This window comes from Tachysurus fulvidraco, chromosome 5 (assembly GCF_022655615.1).
Source record: "Tachysurus fulvidraco isolate hzauxx_2018 chromosome 5, HZAU_PFXX_2.0, whole genome shotgun sequence".
Classification (NCBI taxonomy): Eukaryota; Metazoa; Chordata; class Actinopteri; order Siluriformes; family Bagridae; genus Tachysurus; species Tachysurus fulvidraco.
The window spans coordinates 28,093,928-28,120,373 of record NC_062522.1 but is presented as its reverse complement, the minus strand read 5'-3'; the positions used below and the strand labels follow the sequence as shown (position 1 = coordinate 28,120,373).

Below are 26,446 nucleotides of genomic sequence, written 5' to 3'. Positions count from 1 at the left end.
CTCCATATCCGATCCGTTCCGTGCTGCAGGTCAGACCTGGGGTCTCTATGGAGTATCCCAATCCCGGAACTGATCCGATTTATGGATCTACAACGGATAGAACTGGACCAGGTTAACAAAGAAGATCGAGGAGATCAATAGTTGGCAAATTTCCTCAAAAGGTGGCACAGATCCAGAGTTCGTATTTACGAAACCAAACAAAAGAAATCCGGCAAAGTCTTAGATGACTAGGTTCATGAGAGTTTCTTCTTGTCAATAACCCACCGAGGAAGATTTCTTTGCAGCAGTGTGCTAAAATAAAATTCCTCAATGCTATTTTTAACATATTTTATCGGGTTACTTAATTAAAAAATTTAGGCAGGTATAAGACGGATAAACGTAATGGGGATAATGTAAAAGTACATGTATGAGATTATTAAGCACCAGAATTCCTTGTACACTTTAGATTTCATGTAATGCTCTGCTGGGGGGCTGTTTCCACAGATGACGAAACCCATTGTTGAATTAAATAGCATTGTGTTACACAACGTCTTACGTAAAGCCTTAGCCTATAAATGTTTTAATCTCAGAAACGATCCTGCAAGACTCAAAGATTGAAGATTCACTTGCGCATTGTTCAGACATGAGTTATCTTTTTTTTTTTTTAAGCCTTTGAGCAAATCTGATACGACTAAATCAGAACAGAGTTTGTTCACATGTCCTCAATGGTTAATGGTCTCTAGGATAAATGAGGTGCATTATTATTTGTTTAAGTTCCAGTAACACTGAACAGTTTTCTCATGTGCACATTATATCAGGAACTTAACAAGCACATTTGAGCTGAGAACAACATAGTATCCAAACAGTTTTTTTTTTGTCCTTATTGAATGACTAGTCTAGTTTTTCTTCATTTGTGGAATTGTCCTGGCTTTGGTTCAAGTCATTAATATGAAATGTCTGAGTTTAACAAAAGGTGGATGAAATACTCCTCGATTTGAAACCGAAGAGTTCACATTAGTGAACATCCTTCTATGTAATTTTACAAAAAACTAGCAGCTCTCACACGATACAAACATTTTTTTGAACTGATTTGATTTTTCTTAATGCCACATTTCTTTAATAAACGCGTCTATAAACAATTTACAGTGTGATATGAGGCCAGATTTTATGCAAGTCTTATACCTTAACGGGTTTAGCCGCAGGTTGAAATTCAATACAGACAATGCAGCGTTTTGTACAGAGTACCAGCTTGTTAACATTGCTTGTCCAGCTTAAATAGGCTAGTATAGCTTTAAAGAAAATGCATCACCAAAAAAAAAAAAAAGGAATGATCTTTAGACATAATTTTATGTACCAGCTGCTGGCGTTCTTCTGTTTAGGTTCTTTTGTGAATGAACCAAAAAAGTTAGCATTTGAGTTGTTCCAGGTGTTTCCATTCATCAGAATGTTACCACCTCCTTTTCTGGGAAAGCTTCAGGTATCAGGTCGTAAAATAGATCAGCTCAGTTTCAGGTGTGTCAGTTGCTGTTTGCTCTCACGGAAATGGAACATTTCTCTGTAAACAAACCCTTAGCCATGAGGATTTAACCTACTGCTAGCTACTGTCTCTATTTACATCCTTGTCTTTTGATGCCTTTGAGCTGCTGTCAAAAGACATGCTTCTTCAAGGATGTGTGTGTTATGACTTTGAGAATGATTTGTGAATACTTTGTTTTGTTTCTTTTGAAAAGCCAAAAGTTTTTAACTTCTATATCTCTAGAGCAGGACCAGCACGTTTTGCAGGTCACATCGGCATCAGCATAGTGCTATTTTAATTCATGTCTGCTGTTAAAAAGCAAACACAATACTATTGTCTGTGGTTAACTGGATTCTGCCCAGTACAATGTGTAAGAAATAAACAAAAACAAAAAGACCGCATGTGCTGTTTGAGGAAAATAATCAACGCCATGATGATCTGATGCAGTCTGACACAAGGCAGAATTACTGTAACCACATCATAGTTGATTATTATTCCCTTTTGAACCATAGCAATTTGATAATGATTACATAATGATTACATAAAAAATTCAAACATTAAAGACTTTTATTTGGGATGATTTTGATTGTTGACTGACTGTCGTTCAGCATGCAGAGCAGATTTCTAGCACGCATTCTTAGTTGAGCGGGAGAGCAGTGTGGGAGAGAGGTAAGAAGTTCATCTGTTCATTCATTATTCACCTGGTGTGTGTTAAGGCAAGAAGAACAGTGTTAAGACCAAGTGTATGTGTGCCTGCTGGTTGCCTGCAGCAATTTAGCTGTAGCTTGGTGAAACTTGTGGGAAGATTTACACTTCACTTCCTAAATGAAGTCTGACATTTGCTTGAAATAACTGAAAGTTCACATGTGCTGTTTACATTTGGTCTGTTCACTTGTTTGTACTTTTCTGTGAATTAAATAAATCTAAAATAAATTTTAATAAATCTTGCATTTTGTTCAACATGTTTGTGAAATAATGTTTTATTTTGGTTAGTCCCTTCATTATAAACTGATTAAGAATTGTTCCCCATTGGATCTTCTAGATCTTTCAGGATCCCATTTGCTTACAAACTCATTATTTAAGAGTTTTGGCCATTAAAAGCTTGAAGCTAGTATAGTTTCATCATGAGACATTTGTCAAAATGAACAAATTTGGCCTTGATAGTCATTGTGGGGTTTTGTAGTTTCGTTTGGCTTTCTGCATACTGATTGTTAGTGTAATAATTTGTTTCATTGCCTATGTAATGGCTCTGTAATTTTATATTGCTGTTCTTGACTTCTGGATTTATGGGCACCACTTTGCCTCTGCTACCAGTATCATTTCTGTCGCTTTTTTTGGCATCTGCTGTTTTTCTCCTTGTCAAACACAGCCTATGTGTGGCATCTATTTTCAGTCTCCTTCTCAGTTAAAAAGGCCTGCCGACTGTGTTTGGCCTCAAGTCAGCCACAAACACCAAGGCCAGAGTAGGCACTGAGTTCCCAACAGTACCTTTGCTGCCAGGAATTCAGGCCACTTTAGGATTTTTAGAACAATCTAGGATTTCAAGTGGTCAAAATGTCATAGCTTGGTCATGGGCTCCAGGGCTCACCTCCTTGTTATACCTCTTGCCACAGCTCCATCATAAGACCTATTGGGCCTTGCATGGGTCTGTCATTTTATTCAGTGGTTCAACTTTGCCGCTCTGTTCTACTCTTCATAGTCTAGTTCTTCATTATGCCTCTGATGGGCCTATGGGGCCTTATATTTGTCTTTCATGGATTCAGTGGTCCACCATTTAGGCTTACAATTGTGCTTTGATTGTAGCCCTTAAGACTTGTGCAGCTTAATCAATTTTACTTTCATGGCCTAAGAAGTACAGCTTGGCATTATGCCTTTTGGGGTAGCTCCATCGTAGCCCCCTGTGGGTTGTGCATGGCTCTGTAATGTGTCTAGTGGTTTGGGTTGCATTAGACCTTTTGGTGCAGCTCCACCATAGTATTCATGGAACATCCCTGGCCCGGTTCTCTTGTTGCAGCTTCATGGCCAATCTGTGCATTGGACTTCCTTGCACAGTCTCATTATAGACCCAGTGCTCCGGCTTTGTAATGGACCTTTTGGTACAGCTCCACTGTACACTTTATGGTCCGTTTCCGCATTGGGCATCCTGAAGCAGCTCTGTTGAAGGACTCATGAACCAGTTCTCCATAGGGATTCCTACAACAACTTTATCACGGACCATATTGGGCTTATTGCGCCATATTGGACGTCTTGATGCAATTACATTGTAAGGCTCATGGCCCATCTTTGCAATGGGCCTTTTGACACAGATATGGACCCCATTGTCCAGTTCAGCATAAAGCCTTCTGGTGCAACTTTGTGGGCCCTGTGGTATTCACTGTGATTTCCAGTTCAGAGCTGCACTCCACTTGGCCTGACTTTTTACGACCTGCCAGTAGCTGGCTTGATTTGTGGCCTTACTGCTCCTTTGTTAAGAGGCATTCATAGTCAGGATTATATGCTGTACACCATAATTGAAGACAGTGTTTCACCAGCTGTTCTGAATGTTCTTGATTTTGAATGTGTGTGTGTGTGGGTGTATGTATGTGTATATATATATATATATATATATATAAATATATATATATATATATATATATATATATATATATATATATATATATATATACACCCACACACACACACATATATAAGAAATATATATGTTATATATAAAATATAAGTAAATGCTAAACCTGAGTATGTATGGATCTTAAGGACAATGCTAGTGATTTTGGTTAATTTATGGAGGGCCTTAACTTGCACCTTGGACTTTTTTTTATTTCTGTGGTGATCAAAGCTCAAGTATTTTGTAAGGACCAAAGTTGTTCTGAACAGCAATCAGCTTTAAGAAAATAACAAGGCAGTCTCTTTTACAATTGCTTCTCTATTGATATTTCTGTAATATCAGGAGCACTCATTACTCATCTTATAAAGCATTGATGACATCCAGGGACAGTTTGCACCATTTGAAGTTTGGAATGTTATGTATCTCTAACTAGGGAGCCATTTTCAGACCAGCTCTGTGCCCTACACATTCTTGATGAAAAGGAGCAACTGCAGCCATCAACAGCCTCCCTTCTCTGGAATTTCTCACCATGTTAGTGCTCCACCACTCCACATGAGACTCTTCCACTGGTGTTGGCTTTCTTCTCTTATACATCATGGCAAGTCTGGGTCACTGGGTCATGATGGCAGATGAAACCTGTATGGTTAGGTTTTTTCTTTGGCCTGTGAAAGGCACAGGTTTTGGCAAGCACCCAGGGGGCTCTTTGCTTATCACCGTTCTCAGGCCTGCAACATCAGCGTTATGTTAGAACAGCCATGTAATGGATATGGCTGTGGTAGGGGTGTGGCGCAGTGTCATAGCAATAAGACCATGCACAAACTGGCGTCTGCTCTAAGCCAGGGTGTTGAGGTGTGTTTACACTCAACTCTTTTGTTCCGTCACTCACATTCTGGAAAAGGTCAAGAGGTCGCTGCTCCGGAAGGTTCGTGTTACCGTGTTCTTCACTACTCCACAGGTGCTGCAACCTCATACTTATAAGTGACTTTAGAGATATTATCATTTCTATTATCTTATAGCATATTCAGCTTATTTGTTAGTACATTAACCATTGGTTTGCTATGCCAGCAGTGATGGTACGAATGAATTTATTATAGTGGTGGACCAGAACAAAAAGGTGTCATATCAGGAAAAAAATACTGCAATAACAGGACTAACCTTAAACTGGACTATAGCAGCAGCTGTCTTGTACATGGACATGACAACAACATTTCTTTTAAACAAGAATTAGAATCAGTAATAGTGACTGAAATATCTTTAAAAAAAAAAAAACTTTCTGTATTTTAAATAGGGTTGTGTTCAACTTTAATGGTTAACTCTGGTAGTATTTGTGACTTCTAAAGTCAAAATTTGTCTGCTTGCTCAGAGTTCATGGCAAACTTCATGGAAGGTTAAATTTGGCCCTAGGTCACCTAGGTCACGTCTAATTACAGTGTAGGGTTACTTATACAGAATATTTTCTTGGTAATTTAACAAACATTAACTTTCCTCTAGTTTTGTCTTGTTTCTGCTATCATTTTCCATAGCTCAGACATAACAGCTATCTACTAGCTAGATAAATAATTAGCCCAAGAAATTTGCATTCACCTGTTGCCTAGCAACAGTGTTGTCAACTCGAACCACATAAATGGTGGATTTTTTTTCTGCATTCGAATTCTGTTCAATTAAATGTATAATTGGACAGTGTTGTGTGTGGGTGTGTTGTTTTTTTGTTGTTGTTGTTGTTGGTTTTTTTTTTAAGTAATTAACAGCCAAATAGAGTTAAGGAAGTATCAGCTGATCCTTTTCCAATTCCATCCAGCATAGCACAAAGGAATAATTTTGGCCAATCACATACACTATGTAGCACAAAAACATTCTAAGCAGAACTAAAATGGAGGATTTAGTGTGCCAAATTTTGTACTTTTCACAAACCTTGTGCCCTTGTTCCACTGTGGTTGTGCCCCAAATTACACATCGTCACTATAAAGTCTACAACATCACATTTTGAACGTCACTGTGAGATTATGGGTATTCTGTAATCATTAGGACAATGCCTGTTGAGAAGTCTTAAAAGATTGAATGAGCGCTCTGGATATTCTACATGAATAGGGTGTGGTTTTAGACATAAATGTGACATGTGCTTGTAGATCTAACTTGTACTATCAGTGCTATCGAGATGATGGATTTGTGAAGAGACCCGGTGGCTTTCTTGTAAACAAGCCATCAACAGAGCAAACAGGCATTCATAACATGGAACTTGGAGTAACATGGAGTAACAAAAAAGGAATATAAAAACCAGCTGGAGAACATCTGCACTAAGTGTTTTCATGTGCCATTTCTAGTCATGTCCAAAAGCATAATGGAGAGTTGCATAGCACAAAATATCCCTTGGTGCACTTTTATAGATCCAAATAATGCACCCTTGGAGGTTCAGAACACCCATTACACCCAGGCTACCTGTGTGACCTATGTATATGGCTGTATCGTTATTGTCTTGTGACCTCGATATGTTGACAGACTTCTATTTCTGCACATGAAATGTTAATGTGCTGTTTTGTTCACTGTCATTATTGTAGTAACTCATGTTAGCTTTTTCTCCCCACTCCAGTTCTATGTGCGAAGAACTTGTCCAAGAAGGACTTCTTCAGTAAGTAACCATTTTGAATATTTTGCATGTTGTCACTAAGCAGTAATGTTTCATCTAACAGATTTTACAATAAGTTGTCTCAATCTTACATCAAGTACAAAGGCCATGACTATTTCAACAGCAATGATTAACACAGAGATGCACTGTGGGAGTGATCATGGAATATACTGGAGTTCTTTTGATTTTAGAATCATTTTTTAAATGATAGTATGAATATGGGATAAAATAATGCAGTGGTATAGAGAAATAGAAAATAATACCAAAGAATTACTGATACATGATACCATGAAGATTATTTTACAGTTTCAGCAGACCTTAATGTTAGATTTCTTTAATGCCACAACAATTTTCCAAAAATTATAAGCTTTATTTTATAGCTTGTTAGAGATAACGCATTACTATAAACATTTAATGTGAATTCTAACCAACATTAATTTATCAACACATTCTAACTAATGAGATTTGACATAAAGCAGAATCTAGCCACGGGGTTGCAAGCCGGTGACTTCTGTGCCGGTCCCAAACCCGGATAAATAGAGAGTGTTGCATCAAGAAGGACATCTGACACAAAACGTGCCAAATATAATCATGCGACTCTTCAGTGGGAATTTCATATCGGATTTGGTCAAGGCCTGGGCTAACAAGGACAACCACCGGCACAGTAGGAAGGAGAGGTGGGAGAAGGATTCACAGACACAGAGAGAATAGGTACTCTTAACGTTGGTACAATGATAGGTAAAGGTAGAAAGCTGTCAGACAAGACCGAGAGCAGAAAGGTAGGTATACTGTGTGTGCAGGAGACAAAGTGGAAGGGGAGCAAAATGCATATTGGAGAACGATAGAAAATGTTTTATTATGGTGTGGATAGGGAGAGAAATGGAGTAGGAGTGATCCTAAAGAACGAGTTTGTGAGGAAAGTTTTAGAGTTGAAGAGTGTCAGACAGAGTAGCCAGTTTGAAGTTAGAATTTGAAGGGGTTATGTTGAATGTCGTCAGTGGTTATGCTCCACAATTAGGCTGTGAATTAGAAGAGAAGGAGACATTCTACAGTGAATTAGATGAGGTGATATTCCCAGATGTGAGCGAGTAGTGATTGGAGCAGACTTTTAATGGGCATGTTGGTGAGCGGAACAGAGGTGATTAGGATGTGATGGGCGGTTTGGTGTTAAGAAAAGGAGCTTAGAAGAACATAGAGGTAAGGTAGAAAAGAAGACCAAGTGGTGGAAGTTGAAAAAGGAAGAATGTTGTGAGGAATTCAGACAGAAGCTGAGTCAGGTTTTGGGTGGTCAGTAAGAGCTTCCAGATGACTGTGAAACTTCAGCAGAAATGATCACGGAGACAGGTGGGAGGGTCCTGCAAAATAGACAAGATTGCAAGTAATCACAGCACAGAGTGAAGAGGGATGTGGCCAAGGACAAACAGAAAGCCAGGATTTGTATGGCAGGTTAGACACGAGGGTAGGAGAGAAGCACTTGTAAAGATTAGCGAGACCGAGGGATTGAGATGGGAAGGATGTGCAACAGATAAGAGTGATTAAAGATAGAGATGGAAAGGTGCTAACAGGTGAGGAGAATGTGCAGAGACGATGGAAGGAATATTTTGATGAGGGGGAAAGACAGGAGGTAGAGGTGAAAATTGTAGTGCAGGAAATAGCAAAGATTAAAAAGGAGGAGGTGAGGAAGGCTATGAGGAGAATCAAAAGTGGAAGGAGGTCTGAAAGTGTCTAGAAGAGACACCACTGGAGTTTCTATCTAGATTGTTCACCAGTATTTTAGAGAGTGAAAAGATGCCTGAGGAATGGAGGAGAAGAGTTCTAGTGTCGATCTTTAAGAACAAGGTTGATGTGCAGAGAGGTATAAAGTTGAAGATCCATACAATGAAGCTATAGGAAAGAGAAGGGAAGATAGGCTAAGAAAGGAAGTGGATATTTGTGAGTAGCAATATGGCTTCATGCACAGAAAGAGCACTACTGATGCAATTTTTGCTCTGAGAATGTTACTGAAGAAGTACAAAGATGGTCAGAAGGAGCAGCACTGAGTCTGTGGATTTAGAGAAAGCTATGGTACTGTATAAGGATGTCAGGAGTGTCAGAGTAGTTCAGGACATGTATGAGAGGAGTGTGACAGCAGTGAGATGTGCCAAGTGAGAAAAGTGTCAGGAGCGTTGTGTGACTGATTATCAGTAAGAATCAAAGGAAAGGAGTACAAGACAGAAATGAGACCAGCTAAGCTGTATGCGTTAGAGACTGTAGCAGTGAGGAAAAGACATGAGGCAGAGATGGAGGTAGCAGAGATGAGGATGATAAGGTTCTCTTTAGGAGTGACGAGGATGGATAGGATTAGGAATGAGCACATCAGAGGGACAGCTCAGGTTGGCAGGTTTGGGGACAAGGACAGAGAGGCTAGATTGAGAGAGTTTCGTCATGTACATAGGAGGGAGATGGTTATATTGGTAGAAGGATGTTGGAGATGGTAAGAGGTCAAGAGGAAGGCCAAAGATACGTGGATGTGTTAAAAGAGGTGTTAAAAGAGGACATGAAATTAATTTGTGCGAGAGTAGAGGATACCGAGAATAGAGTTGGGTGGAAACAGATGATTTACTGTGGTGACCCCTAACGGGAAAAGCCGAAAGTAGAAGAAAAAGAAGATTGTTACAAAGCAGCTTTACAGAAATTTAGTATAAATGTGACAAAGTTTCACATCTATAGTTAATAGCAATCTCCTGATAGATTCTGCTCTGAATTGTTCCCGATCAAATTAACTCTGGTCATTTTTAAACTGGTCATGAACACACATTAGCATATAGCTCCACTGCAGACAAATGGTGGTTACTTTATTTTTGAGGCAAATATAACTAAAATGTATTGGAGGGCTGTCTCACCCAAACGGTTTTCTCTAAGTAAATTCCCATGTCCTTTTGTCAGTGTTCTTTAATTTTGACCACAAAGTTTTTGCAGCTACATGCTTTCATTCCATCCAAACAGGAGCCACATCAGATTTCACTTGTTTAATCAGTTCATCTTAGTATACAAACAACTATAGAGTGTGCGTGCAATTTGGCTGTAATGAAAGCCTGCAGTTCCACTGGCCCTTTGTGAATAAGACTGAAGAATCCTGCTTCATATATGCCCCAAACGTATGTGCCTGACCGTTACACCCATGTGTTTTAGTTATTTAATTATTTTGTATATCCCATTCCAGATTTAGTTGCCTTTCTGCTGTTGTGATATTTCTGGGAAGGCTTTCCACTAGATTTTGGAAGATGGCTGTGGGAAATTCTGCCCAGTCAGCCACAAGAGCATTAGTGAAGTCAGGCACCAATGTTGGCAAAGAGGCCTGGGCTGCACAAAGTCTTGCAGTTCAACCTGAACATGTTTTGGTCAATGCTTTGTGCATGACACTTGAGTACCTTTTACTTCCAACCTAAGCAAAACACACCTTCATAAGATTCGCTTTGTGTACAGAGACTTGGTCCAGGCCCCTTAGTTCTAGTGAAGAAAAATTCAATGCTACAGCATAAAAAGCCTATAAAATTATTAGAATTTGTCTTTGAGACAAGGCCAACATATGGGTGAGATGGTTTGCTGTCCACAAACATTTACCCATAGTCTACATACTTCAAATTGTATTAAAATTATATCATATTACACACCATCCCGGGTATAATAATATCTTTAAGCTAATAAAGCAGACCCATGTTATCATTTACAATAATTCTGGTCTTGGCTTGTGAATTCACCCTTTAATCTCTTGAGTGAAATTATACCAAAATTCCAAAAGTAGAAAGTCTGTGCACTGTGTTAGAACTACATCGTGAAGCTTGGGTCATGTTTCAGTATTTTCAAGTGTGTGACTTTACTGAAGGAATGGACACAGTCTGAGACATATTCTTAACTACATAAGCCTCCTGAGGGCAAAACTACAAAAGCATGTTTGTTTTGTCTGTAATTGATGTTTTGACTACAACTACATTTTGGTTATCAGGAACATTTTAATTCTTTCTGAATGCTTCCTTTTCCTAAATTTCTGAAACCACTCCCCATGTTATTGACCCACTAGCAAATTCAGTTAGATTTGGGATGCGATTGACATTTAATTTATACACTCACCTTTTTCACTGTATTTTTTTCTTCTTCTGTCACCTGGACTACGATATAAACACCACCATAGTGGGAAATCCCAGCATGGTGTACAAGTAAATGTGACTAAACAAGTCTGACCTGTACAGAAATACACACGCTTCTCCTATCATTGCCTGAGGAAAACCACATTTAAATAAACACTGTAAAAGACATGCTCGTTACAACTTCTTAGCGAAAGAGTTCTCATATGAGTCACAAAGAATCTGTATAATGTGGACAGAGTTCTCTGTAAGTAGATTTAAATATAAGGTAAATATTAGGTTATCATTTATTACTCATATTTACCTCTATGTTAAGGCACTTTCAAGCTTGAAATGAGTAAAATGTATAGAAATAGGCTTCATGGAAAATTATTCCCCCCAATAAGAAAAGGTGCATATATTTTAGTTTGTACCTTTTTAAATTTTGCTGTATACTTCTCAGAACAACCAAACAAGATGAGCTTATATACACACATTTACATTACATTTATGGCATTTGGCAGGTGCCCTTATCCAGAGCGACACACATTTTTCCAGCTGCACAATTGAGGATTAAGGGCCTTGCTCAGGGGCCCAAGGGTGGTAGCTTGGTGGGCTTGGGATTTTAAGGCCACCCAGGTATAAAACAAATGAATAACAATATCTGGACTTACAGGTTTATGTAATGTAGCAAATGTATGTACATAGCAAGCAGAAGATGCTGTTGTCTGGTGAAAAGATATAGTTCTGTATGTCCTCTCAAAATCTCATGCACTGAGTTATTTATAGGATCTGACTTCTGTAATGTGTGACTAATCTGCATGGTTGTAAAGATGAAAACAAATGAAATGATCTTTGGCAGAAAGTTTCCCACACTGACAGTACTTTTTGGAGAACTACAAGCAAGTAGCGGCTGATTAAACTGACACATCTGCTGTTTGTTAACTCTCCTAACAACTGAAATCAATTTATATTTGAAAAGTGCACTTTCATCAGACTCTAAAGCGGAATGTGATGCAGAGAACCTACACAGCAAGCAGTGTAAAGATCTCTAAACTATAGAGAAATTCCTTGCTCATTGGTGTTGGCTCGGATGCTTTTGCTAAAAGGGTTCTAAAAAGTGTGCACTAATGTAAATTTGACACACCAACTTTCTTATTCTCAACATCGGTGTTTGCCGAGCTTGCCAGCTGTTGTATTCGCTTTTCACCCAACCACAAAATGAACACTGTCATTAAACAGGCCTGAACTGAAGAAGTGCTGAACCTGACTAAGTGCCATGTTGTTTTCCACCACATAAAACTGAGGAACAGCTTTTCTTCATAAGTCATACCTGCTATGTGTACATAACACATAATGTGTGTTTTTTCTTTTCTTTCTTTTTTTTTTTAAAATGCCATTAGGACTGCCAGACCCCTTTGCCAAAGTGGTGGTGGATGGTTCTGGTCAATGCCACTCGACAGACACAGTCAGGAACACGCTGGACCCAAAGTGGAACCAACACTATGACCTGTAAGTCAGCCACATATCTCCTGTCTTCAGAAATGTTTGTTAGACTAAATATAACTAAATATTAGTTGAGGTCAGATTCATCTTGATTTCCTTAGAGATGTTGGAATAACACTGAGTTTATTGGGGTACTACAATCACTGGCTTTTTTATCAGGTTCAACTACCATATATAAGCTTTTACTGCAATCTCTCTGTTAAGTATAGGTCACTAGACTCGATCAATATTGGAAAGGCACCATCATGGGACCACAACTGGGCAGATATTAATTGGGTGGTGGAAAACTCACATTACTGGCCCATACATTGTAGTCTGTGCTGCACTGCGTCAAGTGTATTAGAATGTATAGTGTAACTTAATTTTACTGGTGTAGAAGGGGGCTGAGTTGGGTTTTTAGTAACGGGCTTAACATTATACATTATTGTTTCCATAGTAACAGCTCATTCCAAGGGACTTGCTTAGAAATAAACAGATTAAATAGAATCTATGGAAGGAGTGTCCAGTGTCAGTACTTTATAACTGCAGGCTTTCTGCAAGGTCTTCAGGACAGAGGTCTATGTGCTTATTCCATACTCGGCACATGGCAATTACTGATAACTGATTGAACAGAAGCCTTAAAACTGTCAAGACACACTTTACCATCAATATGCATTTGTGTGAATACTTTTTATTTCAGGAAATGTTTCCTTCATTAGCCTTGCTAATGTGTTGGCAGTTTATATGTTTGTGGTTAAGAAAAATTCCTTTATGAAGACGTACAGAGCAGGAAATCAACCCGTAATGCAGAATCGACCAGTGAACATTTCAGCAGCTGTTGCTGTTCAGAGCCCATGTTTATCGAGCGTGTCTTCTGAAAACTCTTGAATTTCGAACTCAGCCATGTTTTTAGGGAATTCCTGGGAGGACCCAAAGGCTCTGCTGGCAGCAAAGCTCATTCCAGCAAGAGAAACTATGTGCTGGCTTTTTCTCTCTCCCTCTCTATCGAGAGCATATTGAGTGCTTTAAGCTCTGTGCTTTTAAACATGGGATTATCTCAGCAGTCAGAATACGGACAACAGAGAAACAGATATATGTTCTGGCTGCTAAAGCATGAACATATGAATACAGCACGATGACGCTAGGACACTATATGACTACATGAACATGGCATTACACTACGGGAAGAATGCATAAATGTAATATGTGCCACAACACAAACATTCAAAATGACACATAAAAGCAGGCTTCTACAGTTCGACTTCAACTCAATGTACTACATTATAAAATACAAACAGAGTATGAATAGAGTGTTTTATTGTTAGATGTGTTTTAATAAACATATAGTGTGTGTGTGCGTGTGTGTAAATCCATGACTCTGAGAGTTAATGGAGCCTAGGGCACCCCATTGCTAATCCATTCACTGACTCCAGTAATGCACTACAGTCCCCCCACCCATGCGTTCAGAACAGGTGGGTGCAGTACCCCGGAGAAAAAGGCAGTCTGCACCATGTCGTCTTAGCTGTGTGTGTGTGCGTGTGTGCGCACACACTCTGGCGTCTTCTGTCTTTTCAGGCTGGATGATCAGGTGATATCAGCCTCAAGCTGCTCTTAAAACTATAGTGAAAAGTAGTGAAAAGCACATAAAGCCCATGGAAAGTAATTTGGTATAGACATATGTGACTTGTGTGTTCAGCTTGTTCAGAGAGTTCAAAAGGACCTCAATATTACATGCATTTATTTATAGAGCTTTGAAGGATGTGTGGCCACTACAAATGCAGCAATACACGTGTTTGTTATGTGGGATTGTGTGTCTGGGAGTGTCTGTGTTTGTGTCAGACACAAAATGACTGTGTTTTCTGTCCCCATAATATGAAGATTTATGGTCCACTTCATGAAAAATTCCCCTTTAACCCTTACCTCAGTAACTCCATCTTTAACCTTAAAGGTATTAAGGAGTAAGCTATGATTACTGAGTTGAAAGGATACAGTTACTGAATTAAAGGAACTAAGGTTACGGCTTACAGTTACTAAGGTAAAGGGTTACTATGATAAAATAAAAAATTACTAAGCTAAAGGGTATTTTTTAAAGGGTAAATTTTACCATAGGTTATTATAGTATTATAGCTTAGAGTTATTAAAGAAATGCACAAGTCAGGATTTTTTGTTTTAAATGTAGAAAAGTATCTAAAATAGCTTCTGTCATTTACAAAAATAGTTATCTGAATGTATGTATATATGGGAGACCTAAATATTGTTTTTGGCCGCTTTCATTTTCATATTTACAAGTCTGGATTTTTTCGGTTAATGTTTACTGTTATTTCCCCAGTGATTTATAGGGAAATCACCAAGCTTGGAGATTATTACTCATAGCTGCTTGGATAATAATGACTCAGTTACAAAAACACACCAATTGAGAAGATCAGACTCTTTGTAGTAGTTTGGGGTCTGACATACTCACAGTGCTTCTTTAGTTTTGTTCAAGATAACAGCTAAAGGATGTCTAGTTCACTAATATCACAAATTATCTAGTCAGTAAGATATACTGTAGTCTAAAAATTAAGCTCTTAACTATCCCTTTACTCACTGACCAGTCACTAAATATTAAACAGCAGTGAAAAGTATTTGCAAACTTGGGAATAACTAATGCAATCTTTTTACAGGTACCTTTTGTGGATGTTGGTTTTATGGTAGATATACAGAGATATTTTGTTATTAGGAAGAATAGAAAACTTATTTTTAGACTTTGAGTTATTTTATCAGGGTGTATCCAATGTTCTGTCATTTGATACCATGGTGAATCATTGATTTGTTCCTCTTTCCACAGTTATATCGGTAAACTGGACTCCATCACCATCAGCGTATGGAACCATAAGAAAATTCATAAGAAGCAGGGAGCAGGATTTCTGGGCTGTGTGCGTCTCCTCTCCAATGTCATCAACCGCCTCAAAGACACTGGCTGTAAGGCATCAGCTAACATTCTTAATTTAGCTGAACATTTCCTGAATCCTACGGTTAATAGCAATTTTGGTTCCTAGAACTTCCAGTCTGTCAGGTTTATGTAAATGTACCTCATAACAACATGGCACTGTACTTTGTTACGGTGCATTCAAACGGAATTTGTCAATTCATAATTTCACTGCGGGAAGTTGAACATATTGAGTTACTTACAGTCATGAGAACAGTATTGCTAGGCAGCCAATAAATATGGAAAATAATGATTCCAAGCATAAGCTATGGCAAACTACTGATTAGCTTAGCTTTTTTTTCCATTAAATACCTATTGGGTAATATTGAAAAACATTAACCAAACTAAGCAGATTTTGACTTTTGAGTCATTAAAATAATGAGCTGTTTTTTATCTATCTATCTATCTATCTATCTATCTATCTATCTATCTATCTATCTATCTATCTATCTATCTATCTATCTATCTATCTATCTATCTATCTATCTATCTATCTATCTATCTATTTTTAGTTTTATTAGTGTTATATTTTTGTAACTTTCTAACCTAACCTTTATGAGAAAACGATTGTTACACCAATCAGTGTGTTACAGGATGAGATGGTTACTAATGAGAATAAATAATGAACAAAATTTTGTCAAGTACATTTTCCATAACTTGTTAAAATATAAGGAGCGTTCTATAGGTTCTCTTCATTGACTAATCTGGTACTCTTTATGGAATCATCCTCATCACTCATTAACATTCTATTTGAAAATCATGTTGATTTTCTTTCACAGGAATGGGCATGCAGGTTGTAGCTGTAATTACTGTTTATTATTATTTTTTTTTTTTCAGAATACAGGTTTTATGATGCTTCTACCATGACTGAATTTGACCAATAAATATCCAGTTCTAAGAGTACACTCAGGGCCTTGGCAAGATATATAACCAAATTCATTGTGTTTACTTGATTATAGTGCAGGTTACTCGTCAATGAAAACAACCGATTTGTTTGACCAAACTGTGCCCTAAACAGTTTTGTTTTAAAAGGCAGTATCATGGCATATACTGCTGATTATCTGATCATTAAATCTCACATCCAGGGACATTTCATATTGACACTAATGAATTCTCACATGGACACATGCACATACCATTCTGGTTCTGTCAGGGTGGAGGTGCCAAGCTGACTGCCAGTGAGAGAGAGAGAGAGAGAGAGAGGGGAGGAGGAGGAGGAGGAAGGTAGAGCATTCTGGCCAGACAGACTGACTCTGTGCTTTCCTTAGGGAGGTGTGTGCATATAGGGTGGGGTACCTGAAAGACATCTGCCCCAACCGCACTCTCCCCAGTGGCCCCAGCTGAGCTCAACCATACACGCACATACACACACACACACACACACACACACACGGACAGAAATTTGTCTGCTGGAACCTCTGTATCTGTCTATCCCTTTAAAGAGGGGAGGGATTATATATATATACACGCTAAACGCAAGCATATTTGTCAGTTTAAAATTCAAGGAAAAGTCACACTACCACAATTTTCACATTAATACTAACGTCATATTTTTCCATCTGGTGTTTTAGTTTCGTATACATTTCTTATACCTGTGCATTCTGTAAAGTATGCCACTGTGGAAGAATTCTGGCAGACAGTCAAAAAAAGAATTTTCTGTCTGAAACACGTACCTTAAACAGAATCATATTTCATCAACAATGTAGAAATTTTGTATTTACTTTCTAACTGTGCCTAGGCTCTTCTGCTACAAAGATCATGTTGCTTAAAGAACCAGTTTAACACAATTGGTGGTAATATCAGTTAGTCTGTCCCTACATGTCTAAAACCTTGCCTTACCGTGTGATTTCTTCACACGCTGCATGTCAAGCTTTCATTACCTACCTTGTTGGGTATCTACACTGTAGCAAAATGGACCTAAACCTAGTCAGAGCTCTCCAAATGTACAGTATGTTTTAACATGTATAGTTCATATGTTATACATAGTTAAATGTTTTTTACCTTTTGACAATTGAGACTTAAGTATCTGAATTGCTAGAACTTTTGTAATGATTTGTATGTTTGAAATATATACAAAAGGGAAAAGGATGAAATTTCAGTGTTATGGGTCTTTCTCAGGCTGCTGAACCGGTACACACTTTATTACATTCACACACACACACACACACACACACACACACACACACACACACACACACACACACACACACACACACACACACACATGCTGATTGTGGTTTAAGACACAGTGCAACTTACAATCTATACAATGACTGCATCTCCAAAATAAACGCGTAATAATTCAGTTCTGTTTGGCAGCTTTGTGTCTTCTTGTTAAATCCCTTGCCACCTAGTGTGAAGGTGGGATTGGCCTTTTAATTCCATTTATGCATATATGCAAATGATCAAGTATTTCCACATTTACCTCAGTCATTTAATTACAGACTATATCAACTCTTTTGTAAAACTTTGCACTTGTACAAGTTCTCAGAATCACATGACACTTTTATAGAAGATTGTTATTGAGTATGTGTGAATTTGTGGTGTGTAAATTTGCCAACAACATTGTGTGGTGTTTCTGAGTCTCAGTCAGGAAGTGTGTCTCACCGCAGATCCTCTTAGCCGGCATACTGACTGCACCAGGACGCATAGACACATACAGTCATGCAGAAAAGAATGCAGAGCAGCAACCGTTTTCTAGGAACTCTTGTCTGATTCTTTTGAATGGGAAAACCACAATGTTTGTCTGATGCATTTTGTGTGTCCTTAACCCTAATTTAGTTTCTGAGTTTATTATGATGATGTGGCATCAGTCGTCTGCTTCAGCTGGCTGTCGGCAAAAAACATACTTGTTACTCGTTTGCTTTGTGAGTTAGAGGTCATGCTATATCAGAATGATGAACCATTGGTGGTGCAATGACATTACATATGTCATATGTGATGATGAACTTGTTCTTTTAATTCACAGATCAGAAGCTGGACCTGAACAAGCTTGGGCCCAACAACAATGACACCATCAGAGGGCAGATAGTGGGTGGGTAGAACACATGCTCACACATAAAGGACTGACTGACCGAGACAACACCTCCCTTAATAGGACTGACCTAATTAAGTTCTAATAAAGGAGGTGTGGCCTCAGTGCTTGTCAGTTCTGAGGCCACACCTCCTTTATTAGGACTTAATTAGGTCAGTCCCATTAAGGGAGGTGTTGTCTCTGTCAGTCAGTCCGATAAGGGAGGTGTTTTCAGAGACAACACCTCCCTTATCGGACTGACACAGGGGCCACACCTTTCTTATTGGGACGGATGGACACCTCCTTTATTGGGTTTATGTGGAACACAGTCCTGTAAATACATAAAAAGAAATTTCAGTACATAATAAAGGTATTGTGTTACTTGACTGAATTTTGTGTGTTTGTGTTTATGTAGTGAGCTTGCAGTCCACTGACAGGATAGGAACGGGAGGTCCCTTGGTGGACTGCAGCCGTCTGTTTGACAACGATTTACCAGATGGGTAATATATTTTTAACAAAACACACTGGTGCATACAGACTCGCATATAGTATTTACCTGCAAAATGACTGATGACACCAGATATCTGCAATAAAATTAGCTGACGCTTTCTGAAAAAATAAATTATTTAGATTTTTTTTTCTTCAAATCTCTATTTTCCATCTCTGACACGTCTCTGATGAGAGAAAGGAAACCATGTTTTCTTTAGTTGTCTTAGAGTGGTTATTTAAAATGGTTAAATAGATAGCTTTAGAATGTAAAACTACAGACTAATCATTAAAGAGCTGCTTACATGTGCTTCTTCCAACTATGGATGTATTTTGCCTAAACATTTATTTACAGTCCACAGCTGTAAAATAATTTTTTCGATTTTATACAGCTTGTTTTTCTTTTCTTTTTTTTTTTTTTCAGTACAGGAAATGTGTTGAAATTTGTGTCTGTGGTAATCACACACATACACATGTGGTGTATGCAGATGTGGATTGAGATTAAGTTGAAAAATTGGTTAAATATGTGAATGTACAGAAAATCTGTTAATTATAAATATAATATCTATTCTATTATCTTAGATCAACAATGTTCTTTAGATCAAATATTCATGCCAGGCAAAAATTCTGTCTGTGTATTGCAATGTTGTGAATGTTTTATTATTTTTCACTGTGTGTGTGTAGTTGGGAGGAAAGGAGGACTGCAACTGGCAGGATTCAGTATCTTAATCACATCACACGGACAACACAGTGGGAAAGACCAACCAGGTCAGGAGAATGTGTGTCTCACCTTGTACACATACACAGAGACAGGATGAGTCTACATCTTTTTCTGTGTGTGTCTGTCTGTCTGTCTGTCTGTCTGCCTGTCTGTCTGACCTACCACACACAAAAATATGCATGTCTCACATTATTTGACCACACACAGTACACTTTGTTCATACCGAGAAAGACATAGGTGATTTCCTTCTCTGTTGCCATGCCAACAAACCAGCAAAACCAAACATATCACACTGCGGCATCTAAAGTTTTTTCTCCCACTCACTTGATAAAATAGTCGATTTAACATTACAATATTATTTCTGACCAGCAGATATGTAAAGCTGTAAAGATATGTATTTATTATGTAAAAAAAATGTACAAATTAATCTATCTTAAAGGTGATCCAATATAAGAAAACAGAATACACATACCAGCCAGTCAGAAACTAGTATTTCCCATTGGGGTTGTAAGAGCCAATTTTCCAATAACAGAACAATAATGAAGTGATTTATTCCTCTTCTGTCACTACAATTTGCCAGAGATTACAATTTGAACCCTTATTATAGAATCACATGTCAAAAACGACCTATATAAAGTAACTACATGAATCAGTGAATGTATTTTATAAGCCAGCAGTGAACGGTGCAAATTGATTGTGTAAAGAGAGTTTTCACTCCACATGACCCTCAGCTACGGTTCACGGCTGCTGAATACAATCAGATAAGTACGTGCTAATTGAAGCTGTGGTTGTGGTCAGATGCCAGACGAAAGCAAATGTAGACTGAAAACTCACACACCAAAATGATTTTTCGCCACAGGGAAAGGAAGGTTAGATGCTAAACAAGGCCACATACTACCTTACTCACATGTCACATTTATTCTGTCATTAAAAATTTGTATTGGCACCTCAAAAAAACGAAAAAAAAATCTGATTCATATGTCCACTAAACATTTGTTTCAGCTATTTAGTGCTACGTAGTTATTATTGTATAACTAACATAATCCACTCACAATTCTGCTCACAGACGTGACTGAAGGTATGCAATTGATACACTGTAAAATAAACAGTTACATGGAATTAAAACCTATGCAGTCTAATCTCTCTCTCTCTCTCTTTCTCTGGTGTTTCGCTCTCTCTCACGCTCTCTGATACTCTGTCTCTCTTTGTCTTTTGCTCTCTCTGATTCTGATTCTCTCTCTCTCTCTCTCTCTCTCTCTCTCTCATACACACTCACTCACACACACACACACACACACACTCATTCACACAGTTTTTCTCTGTCTAAATTCATAAATGTCATCTGATCTGAATTGTTCACACAGCATAGCAAATCTGTAATATTCCTTAAATCTAACATTTAGACATTAAGGGCCCAGTGCAGTGAATCTGTGATTTAATGTTCAGTCTACAAAGGTTTTGGCTAATCATGCACACTGCACACTATTGTAAAGTGCAGTTAGTGAAGATGGGAAGCATGTGTGAGCTTATTCGCAACTGAAATTTGCCTTATTAGGGAGAATACAGAAATCATGGTCCATAGCAGTCAGAATACCAGGCAACACATAAGAGGAGTCCAAGATCAGAAGGCAAAAGACATGAATAAGAGTCAAAAACCAGAACAACAGGAAATAAGTAGACAAGGCTCTGGGATTTAAAGCAGAGTAACAAGAAGACAGGGATTTCTTAACCTCCTACGACCTGGTGTCCACATATGTGGACATCACTGCATCTAAAATGCAAGCCCAAAGGTCTTAGGAGGTTAATAATGCAGAAATGTACATTGACTTCACAGCATGGAACAGAAGCAGCAGTTAGACCAGGTGAGAGACAGATCAAGGTGAGACATCCGGGGATCAACCAATGGCATGGACAAGAGAAGAGAACCAAACACAAATATCAGTCACAAGCCATGAAAGTGAATTCATTACAGCTTCGCTTGTGATGCTAGGTTCAAATGCGGTTTTGAAATGGTGGAATTCGTCAACTATAGTTCTGTTAACAAATGATCTACATCGAGGCTTCTGATGGACTTTTCTAAAGCATTATTGAAGCCATTGATTACAATGAGAACATGCATCCATTCTGTTGATTAAAAGTGACAGATGTTTCATCCTGGTTTCATCCCACCAATCCTTAGCCAAGCATCATGGTTCGGAGGATATGGCCTAAGCCATTCACAACCATTTTGGGTAAAATGAAGGCGAGACTAATTGCAGTTGTTTCAAACATTTTAAATAGACAGAATTTAGCTCAACTGAGTATCCACAACAGACATAGCAGTGGAGGGAGACACTGAACTTTTGCCCACAAATGTCCTCTGTCTGAATTTTCTCTCATTCTGTAGACCTGCCTCAGAGTATGCAAGCCCTGGTCGACCCCTCAGCTGTCTGCTGGATGAGAACACACCCATCCTTAGTTCTAATGGAGCCTCTGGCATCACACACACCAACTCCAGAGCTCAGGAGAGACGTGTCCGCTCACAGAGACACAGAAACTACATGAGCAGAACACACTTACACACCCCAGCTGATCTGCCTGAGGGATATGGTTAGTACACACACAAACACACACACACACACACACACACACACATGCAAAGTGCCTTGTTTAAACCTGTATTTTTGTTTTTGGGTTATCTTTCACTCGATAGCATTCAAACAAGCTTTTATTAATAGACATTTTTTTCCAGTGGAATTAAATTGAGCCGGTTCATCAGCTCTGTTTATTCTTTTAAGGAAAAGAATGGAGCTGTTTCTTAAATCTCACTGGGTAAACTTAAGTAAATCTTGTGATAGGAAGTTGTTATTGCATCATAACACATACAGTAAGAGCCAATCAGGTTTAAATAAACACTTACAGGCTGTGCAACCTGGGTTCACCTGATGGTGGTGGGCACATGTTTGGTGTAGAAATTAGATTTGAATTTAAATGCCTTGTTTGGGAAACCACCAGATCAAGCAATTTAATATAATAAGCAATAAAATATTAAAAATAATTAAAAAACCTTCAGCAAGGTAGTCCGATTTAGGATCAACCAGTTAATAAGCCCCTGAATACTCTGACTCATGCCATTCTGTATGTACTAATTTTATTTATTTTTTGCCTAAGCCACTGGTGATCAAACTCTAATGGAACAAACTGCAGCTGTTCTCTTTTGACAAGGTTCATACAAAGGATTGATTTATATGTCTCCTAGTAACGAATCACTGCCTGTATTCATCTCATACATCATTCCTTTCACAGTATACAGCTATCCGACACAAGCAAATATCTGTTTCATGCATGTCCATGCCGGGGAAACGGTGTCTTGTTCGTATTGAGCTGACAGACGTCTGTAGCCTTATAAGGCAGCAGCGTCTCCGACGGTTCTTTTATTGCTTCCATGTGTGTAAGTTCAGAGCACAGGTTGTTCAGTGTGTGCCGTGATCTAAAAACTAGTCCATCTCCATGGTGTTACAAGATACACGTTATATAGGTTCCCTATTGAAATGTTCTAACACATCAAGTTTTTTGCTGATGTTTGTAGATATGTGAAATTACAGCAACACAATACTAATAGGACAATACTAAACTAGCAGAGGTCTCAGAGGTGATCCAATCTGATTGGCTTTGTTCAGTGGATTTAAAAAAGATCACAGAACATTTGATTGTACATAACTTATTTATGGGAAGCAGTGAGAAATGAGGAGGCCCTGTGATGTATTTGCCTATGAGGTGGTTATTGTTAAAAGTTTCAGACTCTATCTAAATGTAAAGGTCTAGGTTGCCAGATTTGCACTTAATGGTTAAACTTGATCATAGTCATGTTACATGAGTACATGACATACTTGGTTACTTATTTTATTCATCCACAGGGATTCGTGTTGTCTGGTGGTTGCGACATGGAGGAACGTGTACTTAATCTCAACATCGCATCACACCAGTTAAAAAAGTGTGTACCTTAAGCCGTGTGTTTTTTCTTTTCTCCCTGTGCAGAGCAGAGAACCACGCAACAGGGCCAGGTCTACTTCCTCCACACCCAGACCGGGGTGAGCACATGGCATGACCCGCGAGTGCCCAGGTAACACCACAATCTCACACACAAAACCACAGAGTGACAGATGTACAGTAAATTAAATAATTTGCCTTCAAACTCTCAATCTCTGGGCATTAGTGTGAATACACTATAGGAGCCTATAAGCAGTGTTTTTCAAATCTTGCTTTTTTTCTGCCTTTTAGCAGCTTTCAGCTTTATAGAGCTGATAAAAACCATCAGTAGGGCTGCTGTAGTTAGTTACAAACATCTGAACTTTCTAACCATTTTATGTCTATAGCTGCATTCAGTCACATGTCTCCCAATCAGACTTCTTAAAAGAGAACACACACACACCTTAGTTTGCACAGAATATGAACCCAGACGTCCAGATTCACGTAGTACATGTAATATGAACATGATTTTATATGACTAACAAATGAGCTGTGAGTAAATTAGTCACTGCAGAATAGAAACTGTGCCAAAAGAGATCCTGTTTTTCATTTAAACCAAACGTACACTGATGTAGAGAGAAACCATGAAACTGGGTCAAATAGAGCATCAACAAATCAGCTATCCAACTGTAACTCTTTACAGGCAGTCTTCTATCTCTCACCAGTCTCATACCCAACTGCGTTCAGTACAACAGCATGTGGATATTATGATATCATTGTAATTTTTCTATAAAAAAGGCAATGTTAATATAGATACTGTATATATGAAGCTCTGCTTCTCTTAAAAATGAGCATTCTGGCTAATACATACTACACACAATGCTTTATTTTAACATCATAAATTCTGCAATTCTATTACATTTAATAACAATGATGAGTTATGAATTATTATAATTTTCTTCATGTCTAACAGACAATATCTTTAATGAAGGCAAAGCTGTTCGTGGTGCCCGGTAACAATGTGTATGTGTGCATGTGTATTTGTATGTGTAGGGATCTCAGCAATGTGAACTGTGAAGAGCTCGGGCCACTCCCACCAGGCTGGGAGATTCGGAACACAGCCACAGGCAGGGTGTACTTCGTGGACCACAACAACAGGACCACCCAGTTCACAGACCCTCGTCTCTCAGCCAACCTGCATCTCGTCCTCAAGTAAGAACCACCGTCATACTCTCCTCTATACTTCTGTGGTTATTTAAACTAATAATGTTGACCATCTCTCTCTCACACTCTCTCTGTGTCTGTCTGTCTGTCTGTCTGTCTGTCTAATGGATCAGTCCAAATGGATCTCGTGGTATGGAGAATCCAAACCTCAGGTACCTTCTCATTTTATTTATCTCCTCTCTCATCACCTCACCCTTTTTATGTAACACCTTAAACATCTGGCTTATTAATTAGTCAGACATCATTGAGCATATAACAACAGTGCATCAAATTCCTCTATAACCACAACATAACTAATTATAATTATAGCAGTTACTAAAATAAGAATTAAAAGGTCTGGACTCAAAGTTTCCATTTGTCTATTTATATAATCATAGAATATCCATATTTATATGCTAACACTTTAATATAGTATACAGTATAATAAAATAAGACTATAATAGAATAAATAGAACAGAACACAATGGAGCTTTATCACAATACATGATGTTAGGATATACAACAGAGCTTGTATGAGAATTAAATAACTAGAGCTTTACTACAGCACACGCAAGTAGAATCAAATATTATTGAAAACAGCTTTATTCAAATAGAATGGAAATGAAGTAAATAAAGCAGAGCTACATCATACAAAAGACAACAGTACACCAGAATAGAATTGAGCTGTATTAGAATAGCTCACTAAATATTAATACTCCAATATAGTGTTATGACTATGCAATATTCTAAATAGAGCTTTATTACAGCACAATGGAAAAAAAGCATTGATGAAATACAATAGAATTTAGCTTGATTTCAGTGCTAAATGGTATAAATGAATGGAGTTTGTTTCAGTAAAAATGAAATTGAGTAAATTATACATAATATAGCTTTACATTACAGTAAAATGCAGCAGAATAGAGACGAACAGAACTGCTACACAGTATAACAGAATACAATAGAATTAAGCTTTATTATAGTCTTAAACAATATAATTGAGTTATAGGACTATAGAATGTAAGAGCAGAATTGAGCTATCACAGTACAATAGAACTGAGCTTGGTCTATATCTTTAATGATACAAAGCTGTATAACTATCGTTAATATCTCAGAATATCGATATTTTAAAAGGTAGAATTGTTTACATTTTATTTCATGTGTTGGAGTTCTTTGATCGCTGCAATAATTCAGTAGTGAATTAAGTGGTGACTGGATAGATCTGGATGTCTGTAACGTCTGAGGAACGCTCCTTTCATCACTACCTGTAGTGTCTTGTGATACAGAAACTTTATCCGATGGGTATCCTTTAGCGATGTATCTTTAGACAAGCACCATGTTATAGCTCAGCTAGGTACAATCTTTTCCAGGCTTGCGCATGCTATGGAGAATATTGGTCTTGTATACTTGTCTTTTATTTTGCTCTTTGCTTCTCTGTGCAATACTAAACTGAAGGTCAGTACAATACCGAATCAAATCCTGTTGCATCATGACAGTTCTAAATCTAATACAACTGAATCACTGATGTCTTTAAATGAATATGTAGGGGAAGGGGAGCTGCAGGTCTCTCGTAAAATATGTAATGAGCTGAATCATTGAGGCGTCACTATAAATGTAAGTACAGGAGAAAATAAGTTGATATGTCAGCATGTGTAAAGTGTGTTAATAGGGTGTTTGGAATGCTGCAGTATCCACCCTGTCAGCCCGGTGTTTATTTGCCATCATAAAGACACACTTACTGGTTGTTAAAAGCACGCAGTGGAACATGTGGTTGTTTTTGGGTTCATTTCCAGATCTGT

The 26,446-nt window shown here is 38.2% G+C and overlaps 1 protein-coding gene across 3 annotated transcripts in view; it reads left to right on the top strand.

Annotated features, from left to right (window-relative positions):
- Window positions 1–26,446, top strand: part of LOC113634456 (E3 ubiquitin-protein ligase SMURF2-like) — a 59,785-nt gene that overhangs the window by 14,525 nt on the left and 18,814 nt on the right. For 2 of the 3 annotated variants that reach the window (XM_027133425.2, XM_027133427.2), the window contains 10 exons: window positions 6,688–6,726; window positions 12,230–12,338; window positions 15,139–15,272; window positions 18,248–18,313; window positions 18,708–18,792; window positions 19,463–19,546; window positions 21,886–22,088; window positions 23,517–23,601; window positions 24,501–24,659; window positions 24,785–24,823. In XM_027133425.2, the coding sequence (XP_026989226.1) occupies window positions 6,688–6,726; window positions 12,230–12,338; window positions 15,139–15,272; window positions 18,248–18,313; window positions 18,708–18,792; window positions 19,463–19,546; window positions 21,886–22,088; window positions 23,517–23,601; window positions 24,501–24,659; window positions 24,785–24,823 (1,003 nt within the window). Of the gene's footprint in view, window positions 1–4,895; window positions 5,056–6,687; window positions 6,727–12,229; window positions 12,339–15,138; window positions 15,273–18,247; window positions 18,314–18,707; window positions 18,793–19,462; window positions 19,547–21,885; window positions 22,089–23,516; window positions 23,602–24,500; window positions 24,660–24,784; window positions 24,824–26,446 lie in introns of those variants that run through there. The other variant, XM_027133424.2, reaches the window with a different exon arrangement.